Below are 26,754 nucleotides of genomic sequence, written 5' to 3'. Positions count from 1 at the left end.
GGTAGTTGTAACCGTTTCTCCTCTCATCCACAGATGATCGAGAAGAGCTCTGTGAAAAGCTACGACACCATTCAGAAACTCATGAACGAAATGAGTCACCTGAAGCAGGCCATCAGCCCCGCCGACAGGCTCCGCCTCTTCCCCACGACCCACCGCCTCAACTCCATCAAGAGACCATCACCTCAGACCACCAAGATCTCGTCGCTGCCAGAGGAAGCCGAGGATGAAATCCAGGACACGCGGCTTTAAGAGGCCAGCCGCGCACCAACGCCAGACACATGAACACAACCAGAGTGTGATCCAGCCTGCACACAGTGACCAGTGAGAACGACCGGACTGGCTTCAAACAGAATCACAAACAGACGGATTCTGCCGTAGAATCTGTTTTCATTTAAAAGAGCAAAGGAAACTAAACAGAAGTATTGAATTTTACTTTTGTTTTTTTAAATAAAGCTGAATTTTTAAATAGTATATTAATAATTATAAACATGTTTTTTTATTTTTATTTGAGGTTTTTTTACAGATGACACCAGCACAACGCATGTGGCTGAAACAGTTTAACTGAAAGAAGCACAATTTGATCACTGTAAGACACAACAACCAACGTCTGAATTATTGACATTCAGATGGATGTCAGAATTTCTTAATGCTTATAAATTACCCTTTAAAATTTAAAATACACTGCATTTTAAACTTGAATGGGATGCACTGATGAATCTGTCCTTATTTCCTTCATTTTGATATGGGAAGCTGATTTGATCTACTTTGGCAGAAGTAGATTTTTCATCTTTTTTTGCTGTTGTCAACAAAAAAATCACCCACAGTGAGAGCTCTGACTGACAAACCGGCCCACCAGGTCACGTCTGCATGTAACCAACTCTGTGACCTTCCTGCTATATTTACTGACATTCAGACAAGAAAAAAAAAATCTGAATCACCAGGTCAGACTTTTTAAAGATCAGCCAGAAAACTACAATCAGTGCACTCCTAAATTCTAACATTCATCAACTTTGCTTGGCTTTGATGATTTTTTTATAGTTCTTTTTTATCAAAGTATAAAGCAGAAATCACTGAATGTATGGCGTTATTTTACTGACAACTCACAGCAGCTGTCTGAATCATATGTTTGCATATCCAGGCTCAATGTGATCTTTTATACAGATTATATGATGTGACGGAAAGATGAAGTCACACACAGCTCGGTACGAAACACCTGCAGGAAAGGTTTAGAAAAGCTGACTGAAACGTGAATGAAGATTTGTGTGAAGCAGTGATTGGAGGAGCAGCAGAGAGGGAAAGGATCCTCTGTGTGACGGAGCGGATGAAGTGGAAATGTGGAAATGCTTCATACTCTGGAATTCTTTGTTGTTCCTTCAAGTAACTGGCATCTAGATTATGACTTCTCCAACCATTCCACTAAAAGCAAACACGGTTCAGTCTTTTCATTTTTTAGTTTTGGTTGCCTGGTAGTAAAGCCCCGCCTCCTGCAGACATTGACTCCACCTCCGCATTTCCAGTTGTTTTTATGGTGCTCTTTCGTCAACATTACCACTGCCAGTCTTTCAAGTTCAGTGTCCACCAATCACTGAACTTGATCAGTGATAATAGTTTGTTAAGACAAACTTATGACCACAGAAACGGAAATAGTACTCAGGATTTACTCTGGTGGATCAGGGGGTTTAATTCCAGACACACAACGGGATAAAATCACATTTATCTGGTTGATTTATGGTCTGTTAAAGGTTTCAATCATCATTTAATCTTGCCAACATTTTGTCTTTTACCATAAGCCATGAACTACATACAAACTAATGGAGTTCAGGCTGCAGAAGTGTTAAGTCATTGGTTTATACGATGTAGAACCAGTTTCCAATCAGACTCAGTAAAATCTGTTTGTTATTTGTCTCTAAATTTCCAGTGACCTTTACTCAAAAGCTGACTTTTACTGCACCCAAATGTGCTTTTATTGACTTTACTAAACCTTGTAAAATACAACAAATGTTTTGAAACGAGTCACCAAAATATTCTTCTGCTCAGAAACATTGTTTTTTCCCCCCAGATGATACCCAGAATCAAAGTGAACCTGTAAAATCTTTAACATCCCTTTCCCAAAGCAAATCTGACATTTAAAGTATTTTATGCTTGGATTATTGAATTATTGTTGAATACGTGTAAGAACTCTCAAGTACTTCTGACTTAGACGTTGGTCCATGTGTCATAAAGTTTGAAGATCCCCCTGACAGCATCTAGTGGCCATTAGAGGAACTGCACCTACCAATACCTTGATATTCAACTCCTTGGTGTGAACTTTCCTCCTGCTTGTCATCCAAACACTCAGCTTTTCTGCTCGTGGACCAAGCAGAAGGTACCTGTTTCTGATTTGGACTTGGTTCTGTTAAATGATTAATAAAATCCAGAAATGTGTTAGAGTTTAACCTTTGAACTCAGCTTATGTGTTTCACATGGAACTGCTTTCTGATGATGTACGTCAGAACTTTCAATTAGCCTTGCTGGTGTCAGCACACACACACACACACACACACACAAGCGCGCACACACTCACTATCGTAGCATGACATTGTTGACTGATGCAAGTATTGAGTGATGTCTCAAACACCCCTATTTTCCTATTGCTATGCACTTTTCAGGCACCCTGAGATACTCTCATCAGCTCTCACATATTTTTTAATCCCATCGTTGAAATAAGCCAACATTAAAATTTGAACTCTTGTCATTAGCTAATATGTAATGATTGTTGTGCAGATATTTTTCCATTAGGAAACAATAATTTCTTCTGAAAGTTGGAAAGTCATTTTGATTCTTTAAAGATGATTGTTTCTTCTTATTGTTGAGGAAAGCACTTTTGAAACGGAATATTTCTGAAGGTACCATGAAGAGGAGTTTTGACATAAATAAATACAAATAAAACTTTTTATTACTCATAGGAAAGGTACACAAATGTCCAAAGAACTGAAAATGTTTTTGTTCAATCATCTGTATTTGGAGTAAAACTAGATTTGGAGAATTTGACTATAAGGCTGTGTCTTCCTTTTGTCCAACATCGACATTGCTGATGTTTTTTGGATCTTGCTTGTGTCTCCTGTTGCGAAAAGCTGTTTGGTTCCACAAGACAAATTATTAACCCACCAGCTGCTGTTAGTCAGTCTGACTAACAGCAGCTGTTAAGGTTTAGTGTCAACTCACAATATTTCAGTCATATAGCGTTCATGCACAAATCTTGCACTTTTTGATTATATGATTATTATATGCAAATGCAAATAGTACTAAGTATATTTTCTGGATATTTAAGGGATTAGAACACACTCTAAGTTTTATAGTCTCTTCGGACTATAAAACTCGTCTTTTCTTGGTGCAGAAATGTCTCGACTCAGGACAGACTGCTGGTCTCCAGTTTGTGACCAGATTTTGGAATATGATAATAGTAAGTCATTTCCTCTAATCAGGATTACTTTGGGTTTTCCTCTGAACTTTTTGTTTTGTTTTGGCAAATCATTAGACAGAAATTCTCTCTTTAAATTTCCCAGAGTTCCTTGCTCTTTCCCATTTGTCTGCGTATTCGTCGCCCATCGTCTGGGTGAATCACAATCAGGAAGTCATGTTAGATGTTAATCTATTATAACCTTTAGCAACATTAATTAAAGTGAATGTGTGTGTTTGGATTTTTTTCTAACTCATACAGGATTAGACAATTTAAATTTGATTCTATGGAGACTTGCACATGCCAAGAATAAGTAAAGAAAATGGTAAAAATTTGAAAAATTTTATTTGGATTTCTGTGCATCAAATAATTCTTTAGTGTGCAATCACAATATAGACAATAATGAATCTGAACTTTTTGGCCTCAAGTGAAGGAAAACACCAACGCTCCTGGAGATAAAACGTATTAGTCTTTTTTATTACAGTATGATTATTACTAAAGCTAAATAAAGGCGCATTAGCCCTGATTATGTAGTTAAAACGTATTGATTGAAGATGACTGAATAAACCAAAACTCTCCCGACTAAAACTGGTTTATTATTATTATTATTAGTATTATTGTTAATGTTTAACAGGCTGGAAATAAATAAACATGAGTCTGGTGGAAATGGTGGGCATTTAAAATATTTATTATGGCTTACAACTGACAGTGGACATCCTGTGTTTATACACTTCTATTACTTATTGCCACATCCCTTTCACTTTGAAACAAGTGGAGGGTTTAAAACCAAACTTAATCTACAAACACTTATGTACAAGGTTTAGTGTTCTTTTTTTTTAAGTTTCCTCAGCAGTTTTTCTTTATGGTTTCATCACTGTACAAGAGAAATACCACATACACCAACCTGTAGAGCATTTAAACGTACTCTTATTTACAAATATATTTGGTAAAACCCTGATTAATTTCAACAGTATTTAAACCAACCTTTCAACTATCTGGAGATAAAACACTTGAATGTCTCATAATACTTAATAGCAAAAAACAAGACCGAAGAACAAAAAGCCTGGTAGTGTGTGTGTGTGTGTGTGTGTGGGGGGTGTGTGTGTGTGTGTGGGGGGGGTGTGTGTGTGTGTGTGTGTGTGTGTGGGGTGTGTGTGTGTGTGTGTGTGTGTGTGTGGGGTGTGTGTGTGTGTGTGTGTGTGTGTGTGTGTGTGTGGGGGTGTGTGCGTGTGTGTGTGTGTGTGGGGGTGTGTGCGTGTGTGTGTGTGTGTGGGTGTGTGTGTGTGTGTGTGTGTGTGTGTGTGTGTGTGTGTACCTGTGTGTTGTATTTCTAGTGTGGCCTTATTCATACAGGAGAAGAAGATGATTTCACTGTCAGTACACCAGACGGCTGAACTGTTCTGGATCTGAACGGCGTCCCATAATGCAATGGGCTTAAACACTTGAATTAAGGCAACAGAACAAAAACAACCTGCTGCTTAACTTTGTTTTTTTTTTTTATGTTAGTGTTTTCACTCCTAGGTGAGCGCATTGTTCAAATACTGTAGTAGAATCCACTATGGTCCCCAAGAACACAACTGCAGTTCAGAGTAGCAAGTACAGAGAAGTACAAATCCAAGGTCGTCTTTACATTGAGAATGGTAGGAGGTGGTGGGGTGAGGGGTGAATCTACTGGTTGCTGTTGTGCAGGTCTCTGTGGAGGATCCAGATGTCGTCTTGTGAGTTTCTGCGCTCGTTCATGCTGTTGCGGTCGAACTTGCTGTTGGGTGGGTTCTGCTTTGTTCTGCTGCTGCTGGCTGGAGCTCTCCTGAGGCTCGGTGGGGTCTGAGTCTGGTTGTTATTGCTGCTGCAGGCGCTGGACGCCCGCATCTGCTGCCCCCTGCTGTTCGGGACGGGAAGCTGTGACTTGAGGCGGGGGCCAGAGCGGCGGCTGCTAATGCTGTGACAGGCCGGCTGGATGGACCTGCAGCCCGGCCCGGCGGGACAGACGGCCTGCTGGGACAGATGGACCGATATTATCACACAGGAGACAGAACCTGGGGTTTAGTCAAAGTCACAGCAAAACTATACAGGGGGTCTACTAGTTGAATTTACTCAGAAGGGGTTTCATTCTGATGCTTTGTTCATTTGTGAACACACTGTGACATGCAGCAGCTGCGTTTCCATGAAGCGTAAAGTGGCGCAAATTGAAATGAGGTAAATAAACACACTTACATGCCAACTTCAACGTTTTAATAAGACGTTTTAGTGTTACGATAAGTTGGTTTTTGGGCCTCATCAAATCACATCACGTAAGTCACATGATCAACAGCATGATATTACAACTGGCGAAAATGCTGAAGTTGTTGGAAGATGATAGAATAGTTGTAGTTTTTTCTCACAGCATCACAGTTCATAGAAAGTTGTGTAATTTCATAATTCTTCTGTAAAATCATCGACTGCTATGGCAGTTTGAACAAACATATTGTTTATTAAACTTATATTCTTCACATTCAAAGGAGTTTAAAAACAAATTCCTAAGCTTTGAACTGGCAAGCCAGGAAAGAGTTTCAGAAAACAATCAAAAGCTCCACGGTGACTCTGGAGGAACTGCAGAGAGCTGCAACTCAGGTTGGACAATCTTGTGACAACCATTAGATAACTCTAGCCTTTATGACATTTGCAACAATTTCAGTCTCTAGATGCTGGCAGCATGTAGAGACATACTCTAAATGCCTTACATCTGTAAACGCAGCAAAAAGATTCAAATGATCTGAATAGCAACTGCACAGCAGACTTTACATTTTTCTTCTTTCTGTTTAATAATTATCCAATAGTTTGAGTTGGAATATCACACAAAATCTCAACATTTTATCATTTTAGAGAGGATAAGGCAATAAAAAAAAGTGTAAATATTTGTTTCTGTGAAACTTCTCGTTACCTCCGACTGCTGCTGGACAGCTGCTTCCTGGTTATACTTGTGGTCAGGCTGTTCCTTACTGGGAGTGCTGGGAAACAGGATCAAGCTGTCTTTGACCTGGGAGATCTGTGGGACCCAAGAGAAACATTTGAAACAGCTGGGTAAGAAAACCTGAGGCTCAGCAACTAAAGCTGATAAATACAGCAGGTCCACAACATGACATGGACTTCCTGTGGTCTGTGCAGAATGAACCTGCTCACTCAGCTTTGATTATCTATTTTTGAATGGTACTTGATGTGGTGTGACCTCTCCCACATCAAGTACCAGTTACCAGAACAGGAGCTCATGAAACATTAACAGCAGCACCAGACACACTGACGGCCTCCGCACTCAGAACCACTGTCAGCTGTGAGTCAAACTATTAGCATAATGTTAAAAATCTTCCCGTCTGATCAGTAATATTAATTATTGTTCATAAATAAATAATAGACTTAGAAATTGTCATGACGATTAGCCAAGCTTAAAATGTGGATCTGCATTTAACTCTGTACTGTCTGGCATCTGTGGCAAAATCAATTTATTTCTGACATTTTATCTAGGTACTATGTAATGCTAAAAAACACACATTATAACTGCAGTAAATGTTTCTTGTTCTAAATGGTTTATTTAAAAATTAGCAACAGGAAGGAAAATGGGTTTTCTTATCTGAATTAAGAGGGTTTAATTCTACCGTCGATTAATTATCAACTGCTCTGCTTTTAAAAAGTCATGGAGTCATGCTAGCTAGCTATCAAACTTTAAAAACATTAAAACATTTTTATCAATTTTAATTCAATAAGATTATTTTCTTTTTAAAAAGAAGTTGGGATTTTTAGATCTAGAGCAGCATCTATGTTTAGCACATTACATGCTAATCACGCTAGCTTTAGGAAAGTGCCTGGAGACACATTTGTCGTGAATTAGCACTGTATGAATAAACTGAATTAAATTGAATTGAACCAATAGTTTGGCAGCTAAACAGCTGTTAGTTTTTAGAGTTAGACAAATAAAGACCAAAGCTGCAAGATGCAATACATGACTTGCAAAATATAAAACAACCTACAATTTAAGATTAGCTGGCATTTTATCTCACAATTTCAGACTGAAGAACACTATTATTTAGTATTTTTCTAAATATTTGTAGGTATAAAAAACTCATTTGTGATGTGCTGAAATTAGAACGTGAAATAGCTGAATGTTCTCAACAACAATAAAATATCAAGAAATTTATTAAATTAGTAAGAATCATGTTATTAAGGAGCAGCAATGTAATATTTGATTAGTTTTAAGAGGAAACAATAAATCATGCTACATGCTAAATGTTTAAGTTAGATACCTTGATACAATAAAAAATACTCCAGTCAAGTTCATCATACCATGAATATCTCATACTGGCCAATACAGCAGGTCTGACTGGAAACACTGAGACAACAAAGGTTACGATAATAAAGGTAATAAAGATTATGTTTCCCACACGTAAAACTAAATTTAAGTGCTCAGGAACTTCACAAGAATTCAAACATTTTCAAGGATTTCCACCTGCATCAGCCATGCTTATTAACAACGTAGCAGCACCAACTTAAACAGGCTTTCCAAAGGTAGACATTTATCATCAAGTACCATTGTTAGAACAAAACATAACAAAAAAATCACCCAAACTCAAATTTATTTACATTTTGAGCATATTTTCAAATAGCTGAAGAATATTCTGGAAACTAATAAGTAAAAATTGAGGACATATGTAATAAATTAGAGGGTTAGGAAATGCCAGACTTTATTGTTTTTATTCATCTTAAAACTAGTCTAACATGAGGTAACGACAAAGACCCCACAGACAGACCGACCTGCTCAATTCCTCTGCTGACTCAGAGTGAAGCTAAAGACTGAACAGTTTACCAGAGACATGCTGGTGGGCGTCTACCTGACTGATGTCCGGCTCCGACCTGCTGGAGCACATGGTCTGCAGCTCTCTGATCAGATCCGTCTCATCATCAAAGAACACCGGCAGGCCAGCTGGCTGCCTGCAAACCCAGACAATAATGTTACCATAAGCTGAATTATGAAACACACACACGCACATTCAGACTCCACCGCCCTGCGGCAGTGGTGACAGTGTCAGTAACAGCCAGAACACCAACCTGTGACCGTTGGACATGAACCGGACATCAGAGCTGGACACTGAACCTGAAATCACATGGAGGAGAAATTCTATTAACAAATAACAACATGAAGCTCCTGCTGAACTCAACACCATTCTTGTCATTTTGATTTCCTTTCTGAGATTTTGCATCATTATCGTCACAACTGAAGCTAGATAGAACGTTCTATCGTTATGAATCATTTCTGTTAAATAAATAAGGTGTTTTCTCTCCACACTGGGAACCTCTGAGTCCTTTGAGTTAATGAGTTTGGAACTTATCATGCCTAACAAACAGCGCCCCTTGTGGACACTCCCAATTCAAATTCCAAAATACTTGATTAAATCTGAAAGGGAAAATAAATGTTGTAACTCATTAATTGAACATTTTTCAGATGGATTTCCATCTGAAAAATTATAAACATTGATGGCTGTGGGCAGGAAGAATCTACTGTAGCAGTCTGTGTTACAGCAAATTTCAATAAGCCTCTGTTCAACATAGAAAAGAGACACTATTTTCTATGATGGTCTCATGAATGGGATGGTACTAATATGATATGCAAATATGAACACAAGACTTTTCCATCGACATCTGAGTTTCAAAGGTGATTAATGATAAAACCTATCTGTAGCTGTTTCCATTACGAATGTGCACAAAACTTTGTCAATACATATAATGTAAAAAAAAAAAAACAATTTAGAATTAAACAAGAAATGCAATTAAAATCACACATGAATAAGATTGTTCACACAGGAAGTAATAAAACCTGCAATGACATCATCCTTCTACCACTTCCTGTTGTCTTCTTTGTCGTTCCATCCAGTAGTAACACACAATGTGAAAAAATTATTTCTATCAAGGTTTTGTGAAATACTTTGATGTAGCTGAAACATCAGCTACATCATCCTAGCACAAGATCGGACTTTTTTCAAAACGACTGTGTTTCCATTAAGCAAATTTATTTTCATAATTCCAAATAGCATAACTATATGGTGAGTGGACACCAAGCTAGTGTTTGATGTGAGTGTTGGGTCCAGATGCTCCTTCCTCTACTGACCCTCTCTGAAGGAGTCCCCAGAGCTCCAGGTCACCGAGGGGCTTCCCTTCTTCCTGGGACTGGTGTTGGATCGCCTCAGCTTGCTGCCGTCTCGGCCCCGTCTCCCCCCTCCTGCTCCCTCCCTGCAGGAGCAGAGGGCCGGCAGAGGAGACGAGCCTCCCTGAAACTCCAGCAGGTACCGGTCCATTTCTGAAGGATGGAGCAAAAATAGTTTCTTTAACTCAAACCTGATGTTTTCTGATGACTCATCGTCTGCATTGTTGGTGATGACGCCCACTCACCCTGGCGAGGAAGGGGGCAACCCGGCATCACGGCTTTGTTGACCAGGATGCTGAGGGCGGCTTTCACCACAGCCTGCTGTCCGGCGCTCAGCCCGCAGTTGCTAGGAGATGGTCGTGGCAAGGGAGAGGAGGTGGAGCACTTGGTCGTCACGCGGGAGATGACGGCCCCCTCGACCCGCGGCACCACCACCGCATTCCAGAGGCGGGCCAGCCACCTGTTGGAAAACAACCCCGTCACATCCGCTCCACAGTCTGATTCCGCCTCCTTAGGGGAATGATGGGTCATTTATGGGTAAGATGCTGTTATCCAGCAGATGGCCAACCTGACGATGGGTTGAGCGTTGTTGGGGACGATGGGGCAGGACAGGAAGAGCTGAGGGCCCAGTAGCGCCTCGCTGGTCCCCAGTCGGGACAGACAGGCATTGAGCTGCTGCCACACCTGACTCACCCAAAGCACAGAGCGCTCCATGAGGCCGTCTGCTGACCAGGCCGCACTCCCCACCTGTAACAGGAGCACAGGTCTGCTTTTATTCTACACAGACCGAAACACTGCAGAGTGTTTCTACAGGTTACAGATGAATCACCAGCAGAAGAAAAAAGTGATGTGTTTTCCAGGCACATAGTGCCATCTTATAACACAATCAAGTAACTGTGTTACTTATAGTTGTTAAAATATGCAATATATATTTCAAATATGACTTGAAAAGATAATTGACTTTGTAATTTTGAAATTGGGCCTCTGTCTCTTTAAAAAAACCCTGTTCTTTTTGAAACTCCGCCTTCAGGAATCATCACAAAATGGCTCCTCCTTTAACAACGTTTTCACCAGCTGATGCAGTTCCACCAGGTGTTTGCTAATTGCTGCTGGCTAGTCTGAAGAGCTGTGGTGGAGGGCCGCTCTGTGAGGCAGAAGCTTAGACCCTGCAGTTCATCTTGAAGGCGAGGCTCGGTCCACACAAGTGTTTTGCACAGCTGAATGATTGTCGTAGAAGATTAAAGGATTTCTCAAACATGAAAAAAGTCAACAGTCCAGGTATGTTTTGATGAGGAAATAACATTATAATATGATGTAAAACTGAAAAAAGCAGATTTTATAGAACTCTACCCCTTTCAGGCTTATTTAGAACTGATTATACTGTCTCCTATCAGGAGGAAGTAAAGCAGGAAAATAAATCTAAGGAAGCGGCTGCAGCCAGACATTTGACCTGCCTTGTGGAGCAGCTTCCTGCGCAGGTGTCTTCCCAGCAGGCCGTGCAGCGGCTCCTGGTCCCAGCGCAGCATCACCCAACGGAAATGCTGCTGAAGACGGAGCTCTGATCCCTGGAGGTGCGGCTTGGACAATGTGCCAATCAGGAAGCTGTTTTCCCTGACGTGGTGTAAACCTGCATGAGGACAGTGAGGGACATGTGACCAGTCCTGGAGGTCAGTGGGTTTCAACCCTGGTTCTCCAGACACACTGCATGATGTGTTTTAGATGTTTTTGTCTTGCAGCACACCTGGTTACAGCTGACAGTTGATTAACAAGATTTTGCTCAAGTGCAATGATCCAATACAACGTGTAACCAGGGGAACATCTAGAACATGCAAGGTGGTGCTTTGAACCAGTGGATAGAGCTTGAGACTCATCATGAGTACCACAACACGAGAACCTTAAGTTTCACATTCATCTATTTACTATCTATTCCTCCTTGTCCTTGCAGAGGTCTCAGGGTGGGGGGGACATTAATACATTGCAGGGTACACCTAGCTGTGTTCCCATTACAAATGTGCACAAATCTTTGTTTGCATAGTGCTAAGGTAAAAAAATAAATAAATATTGCAATTGCACTGCTTTATGGCCCTTTAAAGGGGCATAAAATCCCATAAGCAGAAAATGAGAAATGGTCAAAATAATAAAAAGGATGCAGTGCTTTCAGAACTCAAATAATGCAAAGAAAACAAGTTCATATTCATTTATATTTTTTACAGAGCTGCATAAATATAATTCAGTCCTGTTGCTAGCGCTCATCATCTATTAACCATCACCAGAGACATCAGAGTCTTATTCAGGCGTTGGAGCTACAAGCCCTGCTGACGTGGGAGCAGCTACTCATGCAGAGTTCTGGGGAAACTGCAACCAGTGATTTTACATCCTGCTGTTGATCACATGAAAAAGTGAAAAACTGTGAAAAACAGTTATTTCCATATGACCGACAAACCACCCTCATCCCAGTGCAAAGGTTTCTCTTGAAAAATTAACATTTTTCAAAATTGACATGTTACACCAAGCAACTTTATTTTCATACCTTCAACTTACACATTTTTACAGCTACTGGAAATGCAGCTACAAACACACAGTCACACTCACTCTGGGGCAACACGGAGGGACAAATACAGTCCTGTTTTCAGACTGTGGGAGGAAGCCAGAGTCCCTGGAGAGGAACTAGGCAAAACATGCCAACATCCATGCAGAAACACCATGGGACTGGATTGGAACCCAGGACCTTCTTGTGGCAAGGCAGCAGAGCAAATAATATAATACGATTATTTTATACCACCAGTTTACTGACAGTGTATGTGTCTGACAGAAGTAAATGTTAAACATAAGCCTGTCACAATAAGCAATATATCCATTAATCACATGATAAAATGAATGATCATTTCCATTTGTAAGCTTGTTGGAGTAGCACTTCAATCTTTAAAGTGACACTTTGATATTATTAAAAAGCCAGGACTTTGAAAAATACCGTTTCACACAATATAAAAGTAGTTAATTTGAACTTTTATTCTTTATTTTCCAAACGTTCTAACTGGGAGTTTTGCTGAGACTTCACAGTACATTTTATTTATGGTTGTTTCTCTTGTTGGGTTTATGTACTTTAAATATTTAAAATCTCTTCCATTCACAGTGTTAGATGTTTTTGGAAATTAAAGTTTATGGATCTTTTAGAGGCTGTAGTCGCATTATTATGCCTAGATTGTTCTATTAGTTGTAGAAGATCTCAAAAATGACAATATTCGAATATTTCTAACAGTCATGTCTAGGACAATTTATAATCCAGAAAAACTAATTATCCTGACAGGCGTAGAGCTGAACATGGATCTCAGTCGGTGCTCAGAGTCTGATGTTGGTCGTACCTGTGCTCAGAATCAGAGGGGATCTGTTGTCCAGGCTGAGGCAGAGGTCTCCAAGCAGGCCTGGAAGAGACGAAGCCTTCTCCACTCCCTCCAGCAGAACCACCACACACTGGTCAGAGTATCCACACACCTCTTCGAGCCCCAAGCCCGCTGCTGGCACCAGGAAGCCTGGAAGAAAACCAGGACCAGGGAAAAGTGTGAATGGACACATTCCTCAGATCCTCAGTCAGGCCAACAATGAAGAGCACTTGATTTATCAATCAATAAATCTTGATTGTGCTACTTTATAGCACAGAAGTAGCTCCTATAATGTGCTCAGAAGATTCACAGTTCCACTTCTATTCCTCAAGTCTCCATCTGCTTTGCCAGATGTTCGCGTGCCGAGCAGTTCGTCTCTCATCTCCCCGGTACATCGCGCCTTCGACTGAGTGTGAACGGTTTTAGTGGCTGGCATCCTCTCATTGGCTATCGTCGGTGTTTGCTAATTGCTGCTGGCTAGTCTGAAGGAGCTGAGTGGGGAAGTCACAGATGGAGAGGTCCTCTGTGAGATGCAAGCTTGGAAGTTTGGAAACTGCAGCTGAGAGGAGGAGCTGTGGCTCAAAGGTGGATCTCGGTCCACCTAGACATTTTGCAAATCTGAATGGTTACCATAGAGATTAAAGGATTTCTCAATCATGCATGAAAGAATCAAGGAAACATTCCAGGTAATTTTTTGATTTACATCATAACATGATGTAAAGCTAAAAGAAACTTGATTTTACATGAAACTGTTTCTTTAAATACAGGATAATTATCCTACACAAAACATGCCAACATCCATTGGACTGGCCTGAAGTACAGACAATACATGTAATATAGAAGATTATGGATGAGGAGTGGGAATTATCAATCAAGTTTATTTGTACAAACAATAAATAGAACTTTGATGTAAAATTGAAATGTTATTTTTTGGTGAGGTAAAAAAAGATTCTGTGAATTTTCTGTGAATTATGAGCCCCTCAAACAGAACAGAGGTGTGAGGAGTCCGGTGTGGTTTCAGGACGACAGGAGCAGACAACGCTGCTCCTGTCGTCTGCTCCTGTCGTCTGCTCCTGTCGTCTGCTCCTGTCATGCTCCTGTCATGCTCCTGTCATGCTCCTGTCATGCTCCTGTCATGCTCCTGTCATGCTCCTGTCATGCTCCTGTCATGCTCCTGTCGTCGGAGCAGACACCGCTCCTCCATCCAGGTGTGTCAGTGTGAACATTTCTCACCACAGGTGATGAAGGTCTCCAGTAGCTGCTCCCTGGTCAGGCTCTCCTCCACCTCCACCTTCACCACGTCACATCCTGTCCCCTCCGCCTCCTGTTTGGACTACAAACACACACGGAGGAGGTGGGGCTGAGCCAGGAGCCACAAGAGGCGCGTTGCCATGGCAACAGAAGAAACATACTACTACGTGCTGCGAGAAATGGAGCAGCGGCGTAGGAGAGAATGATGTGAATGAACACAAAGGGATTTTCTTGGCACATCGCTGCCATCAGAGAGAATGTTTGTTTCACAATGATTCACTGCAGAATGTCCACTACTGGAGCTTGGTGGCAAAGCAGCATTAGCATCTCAGATAACATATGGCTACAAAGCCTTTCAGGTGATTACACTGAAAGATTAGAGTCATTTTTTAATGATTCCAACAGCTGACACAGTTACTAACTGCCTGGAAAAATCTTTCCATTGTTCCCTCCCTGCCCCATCGGCTCGCTGTGGTAGTTCTCAATTCCAGCAGTGTCATCACATTGCATGGCAGTTTGCACACTATTTCTCTTTCATTGGATCATCCCAAAGCAACAAGGAAAGATTTTCTTTGTGTTTGTGGCCGAACCTTGATGCAGTGAGCCACCAGGCTGGCAATGTATTCCTGGCAGCTGCCCTCCAGTCCATGAAAGAAGAGGTTCCCATACTGCTCCACCTGAACATCAGACAGGAAACAGATCGCGTTTGAACCCAGAGAAAGCTACTTCTGTGCTATAAAGTAGCACAATAAAGAAAAGGCCTTTATCCTATCCATCAAGCTTACAGTCCTATGCAGTAAATTAGAATACGTGTTCTGATGAGGCTTATTTGACGGATTAAAAAAAACTTTTTAAGATGGAAACTTTAAAGCAGGGATTAAGCATAGTTTTCCTGCTTCTGATAACTTGTTTTTCTGTTGTTGTTTCAGATGCAGTCAGAGTTCAGCAAGTTAAATCACTGGTGAAACAAAATATCATTTTGGAGTTCAAATGAGTAAAATTGTGCAAATCTCTAAGAATTTGCAGTAAAACCGACATTTTCAGGGATGGACTCATACACTTCATGTTGTGATCTGTGTTTTTCTGTGTGTTCATTTTGAGTCTCCGCGTTGTCCCGAGTCTCCGCGTTGTCCCGAGTCTCTGTGTTGTCCCGAGTCTCTGTGTTGTCCCGTCTCTCCTTGATTACTCCCAGGTGTGTCTTGTTACTTCCTGTGTATTCAGTGTCACCTGCGTCTCTGTCGGGTCCTTGTCAGATGTGTTCCCAGTCCATCAGCAGATGTCCTACAATGTACCAGTTGCTACCTGTGTTGAGCCCTCGTTTTCCACTTAGCAGTTTTGGACCTTTTTGGAATATTTTTGAGTCTAAGTTTCGTCATTAACCTCCACCTGGGTCTACAGTGTCCTGCCTCACCACCAACATCACAACTCATGACACTTCAGTGGGATTCTTGGATTTTGGTGGTGCTGTGATTTGAGATTTAATCCATTCATTATTAAGCTATCAAACCACAATAGACAGAAAATTATTAAATACTTTAAAGGAATCCCACATGTATATTATGTCATATTTTCATGTCATGTTTTTATTAAGTGTAAACAGAAAATTATCATAATTAACAGAAATAAGGCTCCCCTTTCACAGATTGAAGGAATTTCTGTGTATTTTCCTTTAATTTGTGATAAAGTTTCTGAAATAAATGACCTTTTGAGTAATAATCTAATTTCTGTCTGTTTTACTTCAGGTATTTCACAACAAGCCAGATCAACAGTATTAAAGCTGTCTTACATAAATGACTAATTTGACATTAATTCTGATTTCTGACTGCTATAAATGAATATAATTGGTCTTTGATAACATCTTTGTGGGTTATCTGTTTTTGAGGTTGCGCCATTCTCCCTTCAGCAGAGCCAGCAGAGGGCGCTGCAGCAGCAAGGAAAGATTCAGCACACTTCAAACTCTTCTCTTTCTCTTGATCTACCCATCCGTCTCTTCACAACAAATGTTTCCGATCTCATTCTCTCAGCGTTTCCATCCCTTGTCTCCTTGTGTTTGCTCAAAGTGTGTTTTCTCACCAGGCGGACGCAGTTGTGCAGCAGCGGCAGAGGGAAGAGGGATTCCAGGGCTAACTCATCTAGACCCGACTCAGACAGACCTGCCAGAATGAATGAATGAAAGAATGAATCTTTACATCTGCATCTCAACCAATCAGACAACACAGAAAAAGATGAAAACTGTTTCTAGTGTGTATTTCTGCACAGCAGAGGGAAACAACCATTGTGTATACAGAAGACCATATTTCAGTCATAATTATGTGCATGAAAATACAAATAAAAAACTATATTGCTGGCAATTTTAAGAATAATATTGTGCAATGTGAATGTGATTTTGATGTCAAGACATTAAAGTCAGAATTATGAGATGAAAGTCAAAACTAAGAAAAAGTTAATTTTGAGCTTGAAATCAGAATTCTCAGAAAAAAGTGAAAAATAACAGAAATCTGAACCTTAAAGTCAGAACATCAACATTTATTTCATGTTTTTCAGTGGCCCTAATCCTCTTCTGTAGAGAATCAGAGAAAATGAACTATTATTATTTTAACTTGTGGAGCCAGTTGTGGTTTTTAATTATATTATGTTGTATGATCTAGGCACCCTAAAAAAAACAAAACAGTTCAACGAAATCCTTCAAACAACCAATATGAACAAATATAAACATCTAACCACTGAATTTCATGTCAATTTTCCTTTTGTCCAACTGTCGATCAATCACATAAATGAACACAACCAGATTAATCTATAAAATGTCTACAAACATCTGTGCTGAGGACCTTTCATGCAATAACAGTAATCTAAAGAGGTAATAGCTGTAATGAGTGACTCCTGAGAGGTTTTGACACTTTTATCATGCTGACAGTTTCTGGATGTATACATGGGCTTAAAAAGATCTGCCGTCCTAAAATGTCCCGGCAGATTCTTGATGTTAAAAAAACATTTCCACTCCTCAGAACTTTCTCACATGATTAATTTCATTTGAACTTTGATTCAATGAAAACTGGGCTTCAACCAATCATAGCGCTTCTTTGGCCAACAGGCTCAATTGTCTCTTATGTGCTGTTGCTCGGGGAGACGAGTCTGCTACATCAGTTCAAACGCATCCAAAAAACAAAAAGGAAATCCAGATCCTTTAATCCACCAAATGGAGACTCCAAATGGTATCAATGAGCAGTGATCACAGCTCTAATGTCATGTTGCTGTTGGCTGAGAGATGCTGGATGGGCAGGATGAGGCTGCCAGGTTTGTACCTTTGAGACGGATGGTGATGAACTGGCTGAGAGGCTTTCTGACCAGATCCCAGGGAGATAAAGGCAGTTCCTGACCGGGTAACCACTCAGTGTCTCCTGGAAGACACAAAGAGGACATGGGGATGGAAGGAAGGACACAGGAAGTACATGACTTCAAGGACTGCTCACAAATACTGTCATAAAAGATCATACTGGTTGGGTAAAGCAATCGATGGGAATGAAATAATGGCAAACAAGCAGCCAAATAAGCACCGTTATATTCAGTAAATTACATTATGTAATTTACTGAAATTGTCATGAATAAAAGCATCTTTTGAGAGTAACCTGTTGAAGGTCATTATTATTATTATTATTATTATTCATTAAAGCTATCCACTCAGGGTGGAAACACATTGGAGTAGCTCTGTACTTTCATTATTTCATTTCCAAAAAGTATTTTTTACATAATAATGCCCCTTTAATACATTTACTCCAATGATAATAATTTAAATCCATCTGTCTCTAGCTACAGTGTTTCATATGGAAGCACATCTCAGCAGCATGGTGTGTGAAGGATCTCTTGCATTCAGGTGTAAAGAGCAGTTTCTTAACATTTGGTCTCTGAGGACATTGCTGTGGGGAAATAAAAAGGCCCTGCCAACACATCTTAGCAGTAAAATTTGACCGTTAGGACACAGAAAGGGAATGGTTCAGCTTTCTGTGTTGTGTTGGCAGTCTGCAGCCTGCAGACTCAACATTTTGAGGTTTGATAGTCAAGACCAGCTCTTGGCTTTGTCCTGAGGTTGTAAATCCTGCTCAGGGTGTTGTAAGACTGATGTTCAGGCTCTGGATTAGTCTAATTTTCAGATGAAAGCTTATTAAACTACTGCTGCAATTTTCTAACACCCACAGCAGGAACAGCCGATACGCATTTTCTTTTCTTTGGAAAGTACAGCTTGAGTGGGCTGCACAAGCACTGCTGCTGGGCGGCTGCTTCTTCATCTTCTGTTCAACCTAACCTGGTGATCAAGTGTGACTTTATTCAGGACAAAATGATAAACTGGAATAAACCGACAAATCAAAGCAGCTTTCTGGAGTTCATAGTTACATGTTTCTTTTTTCCAACACCTAAAATGAGCAATTTGACCCCTTAACCCGCACCGGAACGCCTGCGGGCTGTTCTTCCATTGTACTTTCCGGCGGTGAGATTTAAGGGTTTAAACTCTGCCAGTGTCCATTACAACACTTTTTATTGGGCAGCCCAGAGCCCCCTCTTTTGATTGACACTGCATTCAACCAATGTCATGAAATGGCTTTTCCCGAGTCAATAATATCCAGAGCGACTTGAGCTCGTTTTGACATGCCTGTATTCTTTCTGGAATATTTCTGACTGGTCCACTGGGAGACTAAATCTAAAGCTATGAGCGCTCTCATGCGTAAAACTATTTACAGGACTTTTTCTCACCAACAGAGAGCAACATTGTCAGAACGCGTCAAAATTGGATGTATTTCTTCAGCAGATCTTCACAACTCACGGGAGTGGATAATTATGGCTGTAAGAGTGCTGGCACGTTTCGGATTTGAGAATACCAGAAACTTTTAGTCGTCTGCTGCTGCAGTCAGAGCGAGACGGGTAGAGCGTACTGAAAAGCGAGAATGGGAGGCTGAGGGAACGGTGGTGCGGGAGGTTTCAAAGAAGAAGGAGGGGGGCCTGGGTGGGATGGGGGTTTGGAGGAGAGAAAACTGAGCAGACAGCGTATTGCAAGAAGGGGAAGGAGGTCTGACTGTTCGCTAACCCTTCCACCCCCAGTTATGCTATTTTATTACTTATTTATTTATTCATATTTAATTATAAGCCATTCTCCATTTGGAGTAGGGTTAGGATTGGGGTTAGGGTGCAACACCTGTACATCCTCATAAATAAACATGTCCAAAATTACATTTTCTTTTTTGTGTCATTTTGATCTGTCTTGAAATCCACGAGCAGAATACTTTATTCTACAGATTTATTGCATTTCCCAGTCCATACATTCAACACTCAATGTGCATTTAGAGGAAATAAAACTGGAAAATCTGGGTGAAGCCACATTTTGTATTATTTATTTTTTGTTACAAACATAATAGCTACAAGTTAGAGTATTTTTAACTGCAAAAAAAGAAAATTTAGCTTGTCATCTTCATAAAGAGACCAAGCTTTTGCATGTACTCCAAACTATTCAAGAACAGCAGCTGATTTAATTTGGGTATACCTTTTCAGCCTTTTTCTGTGATTAGGGTTAATCACCAAAAACTTGATATATAAATCAAATTAAATTGAAGGATGAAGAAAAAAAGTTGCGAGAAGAAGAAGAAATGTTTGTAGAGCGGGTACCGATCAGGATGGAGGAGATGCTGGCAGGAGTGAGGCCCAGCAGGGAGCGGTGCGCCTCCTCTCCACAGAGGATCTGGAGGTGAGAAATGAACATGCTGCTGAGGGCGGCACTCAGCTGGGCCCAACGCGTGAAGCGGTCCACTGTCACTCTGCCCAGTGGCGTCTGGCTGGAGGAGTGAACCTTGGCCTCCTCCTCGACCTCTACAGCCCCCATGGGACACATGGGGCCGCTTTCTCTGGCTGAACACTGCAGCAGCACCAGGACCCGGTACGAATCTTTGGAGGGGTGGAAGAGAGAGAAGTGAGCTGTAGCACAAATGGATAATAAGCTGAATATCTGCAAAACTTTTTAATGTCTTGTCTTGTTAAATACCACGGTTAAACGAAGAGGTGCAATGATTGCAGTTTCCCAGCCGATCACTGATTTTTAAAAACCACCAGTTTTGATTTCTTTTTCTAACCTCACAGCAGCTGCGTTTCCACTGCAAACCTGTGCAAAACTTAGTCAATATTTTGCTATTGTGGGCAGAAAAACTGTTTTGAAATTGTGGTGTTTCCATTAAATATGAAGCGCAATTAAATTCACATGTGAAGAAGTTTGTTCATGCGATAAGTTCTTAAAAAGCATCGTGTGCCATCATCCTCTTCCCACTTCCAGTTGTCTTCTATTTTGTGGTTTCTGCCAGAAGTAACATCTGGTGCTATGAGTCACATGACTCATATAATGTGGAAAAAGATGTTTCCATTGCAGTTTTGCAACATAAACTAATTTTGAAACAAAACAAACAAAAAAAAAACCGGCTCATCCTGGAGCCAAAACTTTTGATCAAAAAAGCTGTTTTTTTTTTTCAAAACTGTTGTGTTGGAAACGCAGCTCATGTCAGGTGTTATCAGGTTACGACGCACCTTCAATGTTCCAATTTTAGATCAGTGGATAAATTCGGTTTCTCAAGTAAATATCGGCTGATCACCCAAAAGGAAATAGGGGCTGATTGATCGGCCGGCAGACTGGTTGGTGAACTCGTAGTTCAATGCATTTTATTGGGATTGTATGTGATAGACCAACACAAAGTAAAGAACAATGGTGAAGCGGAAGCCAAGGAAATAGTCTCAACAAATGTGCAGTGAAGCTTCTTGATCCAGTTGTCATGCAAAAAAAAAAAAAAGTTAACAGCAAGACGCAGCCACCAAAGAGCCTGAGCGGCCATGACAGCACTCTGCTGGAAATATGGAGATTCACAGCTATTTTGTTCCTAAGATGCACTTTTGGTGATAGTGCTCACACACACCTACACACACACCATGAACAACATTTCAGTTTCTTTCAGTCACCTTCCCTTAATAGACCATCATCATTCAGGTAAGCACCTGAGTCCACTTTCAGCGTAAATGATGGATTTGCTTATTTTCCTCCCAAATTTAGCAACAGAAGCAACTTCAGGCAGCTGAGCCATACCTTCCATGAAAAACAAGTTTCATTTGATGAAATCCTGAAATTATCTTGTCAATTATCTGTTGACAAGATAATTACTTGTTTTCCTGTCAACACATACCCCTGATTTATGGGGTATTATTTGTGAATACCCAACTTGCTGGGCATTTATTGAAAATACCCCATCACCACTGATGTGAAGATGGGTAATGCTGTTAAAAGTTGCATAGGTCCACCAGACATGGCGGTTCATTTTTTCAGTAGGACAACAACCTGGACTTCCAGCCAGGCCTCCAGATCAATAGTAAGATCAAAGCAGTGACCCAGTTGAACTCATTTAAAGGTCTGAAGAATAAAGACTTTTTAGCAGAAACTTAACCCTATCAAGTGAGAAGTTAGATTGAAACAAAGTCAGGGTAAATTGTAAATTGTACTGTACTAATAAATTGTCATTTTTTGACAGTTGATGTTCAACAAAATCAACAAGCATAGATGATTTTTCTTAACACCAGTATCAAGTTTTTAGGAAGGTGGAAGAAGATCAAGCATTGCATCTGGAAGTGCTTTACGGTTTCCCTTGTTACGAGCTGTTAAATGGAGTCATTTCTTTATTCAGAAAGCTTAGAAACACCTCAGAGACAAATCACCAACACAACATCCCCACAGTCCACTCTACCTTTTTCCACTGCAGCCAATAACGTCATGGTGTGCATGTTGCCTGCACAGGGAGAGACTTTTGCAGACGTTACAGGACGATTGGCTATGATAAACCTCTCATAGATCAGTTTCTGATCACAGCATGTCTCAGTTTACTTATATTTGTTGCCTTATTGTAACCAAATATCCCTAGATATGTTTCACTGATTGGTAAAAAAGCCTCATGGTTGTATTGATAGTTGATCGAGTGAAAATCAGAGAAAATCTCAGCACTGAATGTAAAGAAATAAAATGCAAAGAAAAGTTGTGTGCATGTATGTGACTCAGGCTATGTTCGCAGTGCAGCTCTTGACACCTCACTCCCATTTTTTGCTGATATCCTTTTTTTTTTTGCGCAGTCTACTACTGCATAAATTCGACCGAAGTGAGATTTCTGTGTGAATGGATTAGCGCCCCAAAGCGATCCGTAAGAGAAAAGGAAAAACGTAGACATCACAGTCTGCGTACTGAGGTTATACACAGACCATCAACACATACCGCTAAGTTTTATTATGTACAGATGTGGCAAAAATCAAATTTTTTGTGGGGCAGTGGTGAAGTGATTGGAATTGGGTTGTTTAGTGAAAAAAAATGCATTTGGGCAAAATATTACAAATTGTGTCGCCTTCACCAGCTGTGTGAATGCAGCCTTCAGTTTGTCTGAAAATTAAAGAGTTTATTCTTTTTTACTAAAAAAAGTATTCACATCACGGTCATAAACTCATTCTGCTTTTTACTACACATATTTTAATGAGCTATTTTAGCTTAATATTGAATAATCTATGGATGTGGCACTCAATAAGCTTTTAAGTGCTCATTAAGCTGTGCAGCCTCCTCACCTCCCTCCCTGATATAAAGGCCCAATTCATTTAAAATTGAACAGTTTTCAAAGATTTCAAATGACAAAAAGTAAGTTATAGTAGCTATAGCTCTAAAGTAGTTTCATGCTCTACACATCCTGTGGAAAAAAGAACATTTAACTTCCTACAGTGTTCCTGCTCTTATCAGCAGGTTTGAAATAATAAATGTCTGACAAAACATTTAAAACTTAATCAAGTTTGACAATGGCATGAAGGAAAATAAGATAATCATGAACGCAATGGTCTTATTAAAGCACAAGTACAAAAAAACAAACACTCACCAAGGTTTTCCAACAGATCCTTGCAGTCGTCTGTTGCCACGTCATGAATAGTACGATTACACTTATCCCTCCTCTCAATGTCCTGCTCACTGTGGCTGCACAACACCTCCAGACATTCCTGCATGTACACACACACACACACACACACACACACACACACACACACACACACACACACACACACACACACACACACACAAATAAATTATGAGTGCAAGACAAAAGCTGTCTCTCTTTCAAGTAACCGTAATTTGACTAAGATTAAGTGAGCAGACTGATTTTTAATTTGTATTCCTACATGTGTGGTGAATGTTGTCCTCTAAGACAGTGGTCCCCAGCCACCGGTTCATGGACCAAATGGTACCGGGCCATGCAAGAAATAATGAAATATATTTCCATGATATGTATTATGTGAGTCTGGAGGATCTTTTATTTTGAAAATCCTTTAACTGGATTCTCTCGGTTATGTCTTGCCGCCAACATTGAGCCACAAGCAGCAAAATGAGTCAGAATCAGATCAGATTCTTTGGAAAGTTTCTTTGGCCCAGAGAAAAGACAGGAGAATGGATTCATCCCGGTAGGTATTCCCACATTCCAAGCTCACTCTGCATGATATGGTGACCGGATGGATGTTAATGAAGCAATGAAGCTTCAAACTGCTTCTCCACGTAGAGACCAAGAAGCTCCCTGAGCATCAGCAACACTTCGGGTGTCTTTGTCTCTCATCACTCCCAGATGGGAGAAACAAGCTCAGGGCTCCCATTAGTCGTTATCGTGAGTTAAAATTTTCACCAAAGTAAAATGTTCGTTTGTGGCGCATCTGTATCTTATTTTGAAGGGATATATATATAAATGTTACCATGGTGACCGGAGTCAGAGCGTTAGGTGCAGTGGTCGAGACGAGAGGAGAGGAGTAGTTTTATCAGATTCTGAGAAGCCACTTTGCAATAAAAGCCTGTGGCAGAAAAAAATAGAAACAAAGAAGCCTAAAGACGGCAACACCTTCAGGACATTGACAGGGCAAGCTTCTGCATGAAGTGATGGTGTTCAGGTGGTGATAGTTTATGGACTCATTTTTAGCGATAAAAGACGAAAAAAAGAAAAGGTGTCTGATAAAGGACAACAGGAGCAGCCGCTCTATCTGCTGCACTATGATTTGGAGATGAGTTATGTTTCTTCATAGTAAACATTTTTAATGGAATAAACACAACCACTGGATTCTCAGTTGCGTCATGTCAGCTGTCAGGATCCCCTCCGTTCTTACGTCAAGGCGTTTTCTGATTGGCTATCTGTCACATTCAACAGGCTGCGTTCTGCTGTTAGTCAGGGAAGATGCCCCATTTTAGATCGGGCATTTTCAACTCACCACCACGTAACACACCACACACTGCAGGATGTTGTGTAAAGGGAAAATTGGGAGGGGGGGGAACCTCTTACAGAACCCCCCACCCATGGGCCTCAGCAAAATTAGCAGGTCTAGACCGGTCCGTGGTTATAAAGATAATAAAAAGGCACAGAAACTCCATTAGAGCAGGTGAATGATTTTCAGTGGATTTACTCAGGAGAAGAAGAAAAGGTTTATGGACTGGATTGAAATGAAACAAGTATGGACAGATTTAGCACACGTAATATGGACTGAGAATACTGAACATGGTGATATAAATCAGGGCCATGCAGAGAGCTTTGGAGGGGCCGGGGCTCAAAGTTAAAGGGGCACAATGAACAAAAACATCTTACATCAACACAGCAACAACCCACATTAATCAAGAATCTAATTGGATTCTACTATATCATTTCCATCATGCGGGGACAATGCAAAGCAAATGTAATATATTTTCCCCAACAGGAATAAAGTTTCTGTTTCTGCTGCTGACAGTCCTGGAGGGCTGTTAGTACAAGTTGATCTGAGACTGTAGCTGTTAAACAGACCAGAGGAGAGAAGGTCAAAGGTTATGAAGTTATGAAATTAGCCCATTTTCTACCATTTTACTGATTAAGCCCTAATAATATCTATTTAACCTCTAGAACAACTTGGCTGCAGATTGATTTATAGATCATAAAAGCTCAAAGGGGTTAACTCTATATACTCTGAGATCTAGAATGATAAGACTGCTGCTGGTAGGGGCCATTCAGGGGCCTCCAGACATTCAGGGGCCTCCAGACATTCAGGGGCCTCCAGACATTCAGGGGCCTCCAGACATTCAGGGGCCTCCAGACATTCAGGGGCCTCCAGACATTCAGGGGCCCCCAGACATTCAGGGGCCTCCAGACATTCAGGGGCCCCCAGACATTCAGGGGCCTCCAGACATTCAGGGGCCTCCAGACATTCAGGGGCCTCCAGAAATGGTTTAATTGTAACAGACCATAGATCTAAACCTGTAGCATCATTGATAGAGAATGACAATGTTATTAAATTTTATTTAATGGAGTCAACTGAGAAAAAAAAGTACATTTAGGATTTAATTAAGAAGTTTACTTTGAAAAAGTTTAAAGAATCATCTTGATAGTTTGATTGTTGTGTTACCATGGCTGCAATATGGCGTAATTTTTGTGTTTGAATTGGGTTTGTTCACAAATACATCACAGCAAACAATGAATAATCAGTGATTGTTTTTAAACTGGGCCAATAAACCTGGTCTCCTTCTCACAGATTCACCTTTTCAATATTTAAACATGTTAGTGATGCTGAAGTTCTTAGTAGGACAGGAGGGTTCTGTCTCAGGCCCCATATTTACCTTGGACCGGCCCTGCATGAAGAGCCGCTGCCATGTGCATCTCTGGAATCTACCTGGAATCCCCCATGTCAGTCCACGGATACTTTGTGGACTTTTTGATTCATTTAATTGTGGCATGTTTGGCTTTATGCTGTAGTTCTAATAATTGCTTTGAGGTGCCTTGCGACTCGCAGTGACAGTTGATACCGTGTCTTAATCAGGATGTCTGATATAAATCAGAGGTTCTTTCTGTCTGTCGGTGGGACCGACTCACACTGCCTGTAGAACCGGGCTTTTGGCAGAATGATTAAGTTAAAAGTCAGAAGTTTCTCTGTTGCTGAAGCATTTCTGTGTTTAGGGGCGAGGCAGGTTTTTTCTACCTGCTGCAGGACAATTATGAAAATATAAATAGAAACAGTTTTTCGAACATCAGATCAACATTTTTATTGACAAACCAATGTATAAAAAATATTCTTGTTAGAGGCTCAGATCCTCCCTCCTCCTCCTCACCATGGAGCCATTGTCTGAACAACATGGAGACAGAAACTGAGTCATTATTAGACTGAAGACAGCCAGACTAGTTTATTTAGCTAAATTACTATATTTAGCTAAATATTATTGCTGAGGGGCTCAAGCAGGCGTCCTGACATACAGTTTAAAAAAATAATGATAATAATAATAATAATTTAAAAAAAAAAACTCAAAAAGGGCACTAGGGGCATCAAGCAATTAAAGGGGAAGGAGCTTAAGCCCCTTTAGCCCCCCCCTCTGCACATGCCTGACATAAACAGTATGTGAACATATATGATGGTCGTAAAGCTGCTGTCACACTGTTCCTTATCGTTCCACATGTTCTGGAGAATCTAAAAACAAGTTAATG

At 40.6% G+C, this 26,754-nt stretch overlaps 2 protein-coding genes across 6 annotated transcripts in view; one reads left to right on the top strand and one right to left on the bottom strand.

Annotated features, from left to right (window-relative positions):
• cftr (CF transmembrane conductance regulator) overlaps window positions 1–3,036 on the top strand; it is a 51,334-nt gene extending 48,298 nt beyond the window's left edge. The window contains exon 27 of the mRNA XM_055022674.1: window positions 34–3,036. Coding sequence (XP_054878649.1) covers window positions 34–249 — 216 coding nt within the window. The 3' untranslated portion in view covers window positions 250–3,036. The remainder of the gene's footprint in view (window positions 1–33) is intronic.
• Window positions 3,037–4,622: 1,586 nt separating this feature from the next.
• The window catches only part of cttnbp2 (cortactin binding protein 2), an 86,670-nt gene continuing 64,538 nt past the window's right edge, over window positions 4,623–26,754 (bottom strand). The window contains exons 9-24 of one of the 5 annotated variants that reach the window (XM_055022720.1): window positions 23,161–23,278; window positions 22,000–22,056; window positions 19,892–20,167; window positions 17,542–17,637; window positions 16,313–16,392; window positions 14,830–14,916; window positions 14,222–14,321; window positions 12,971–13,138; window positions 11,063–11,235; window positions 10,177–10,355; window positions 9,854–10,068; window positions 9,573–9,761; window positions 8,516–8,561; window positions 8,299–8,398; window positions 6,360–6,464; window positions 4,623–5,434 (exon numbers count right to left, since the gene is read on the bottom strand). In XM_055022720.1, coding sequence (XP_054878695.1) covers window positions 5,108–5,434; window positions 6,360–6,464; window positions 8,299–8,398; window positions 8,516–8,561; window positions 9,573–9,761; window positions 9,854–10,068; window positions 10,177–10,355; window positions 11,063–11,235; window positions 12,971–13,138; window positions 14,222–14,321; window positions 14,830–14,916; window positions 16,313–16,392; window positions 17,542–17,637; window positions 19,892–20,167; window positions 22,000–22,056; window positions 23,161–23,278 — 2,316 coding nt within the window. In that variant the 3' untranslated portion in view covers window positions 4,623–5,107. The remainder of the gene's footprint in view (window positions 5,435–6,359; window positions 6,465–8,298; window positions 8,399–8,515; window positions 8,562–9,572; window positions 9,762–9,853; window positions 10,069–10,176; window positions 10,356–11,062; window positions 11,236–12,970; window positions 13,139–14,221; window positions 14,322–14,829; window positions 14,917–16,312; window positions 16,393–17,541; window positions 17,638–19,891; window positions 20,168–21,999; window positions 22,057–23,160; window positions 23,279–26,754) is intronic. The other 4 variants (XM_055022721.1, XM_055022722.1, XM_055022723.1 and 1 more) reach the window with 4 other exon arrangements.

Source organism: Poeciliopsis prolifica, unplaced genomic scaffold, assembly GCF_027474105.1.
Source record: "Poeciliopsis prolifica strain line A6 unplaced genomic scaffold, Auburn_PproV2 SCAFFOLD089, whole genome shotgun sequence".
Taxonomy (NCBI): Eukaryota; Metazoa; Chordata; class Actinopteri; order Cyprinodontiformes; family Poeciliidae; genus Poeciliopsis; species Poeciliopsis prolifica.
This window is presented reverse-complemented; position numbering and strand designations above follow the sequence as displayed.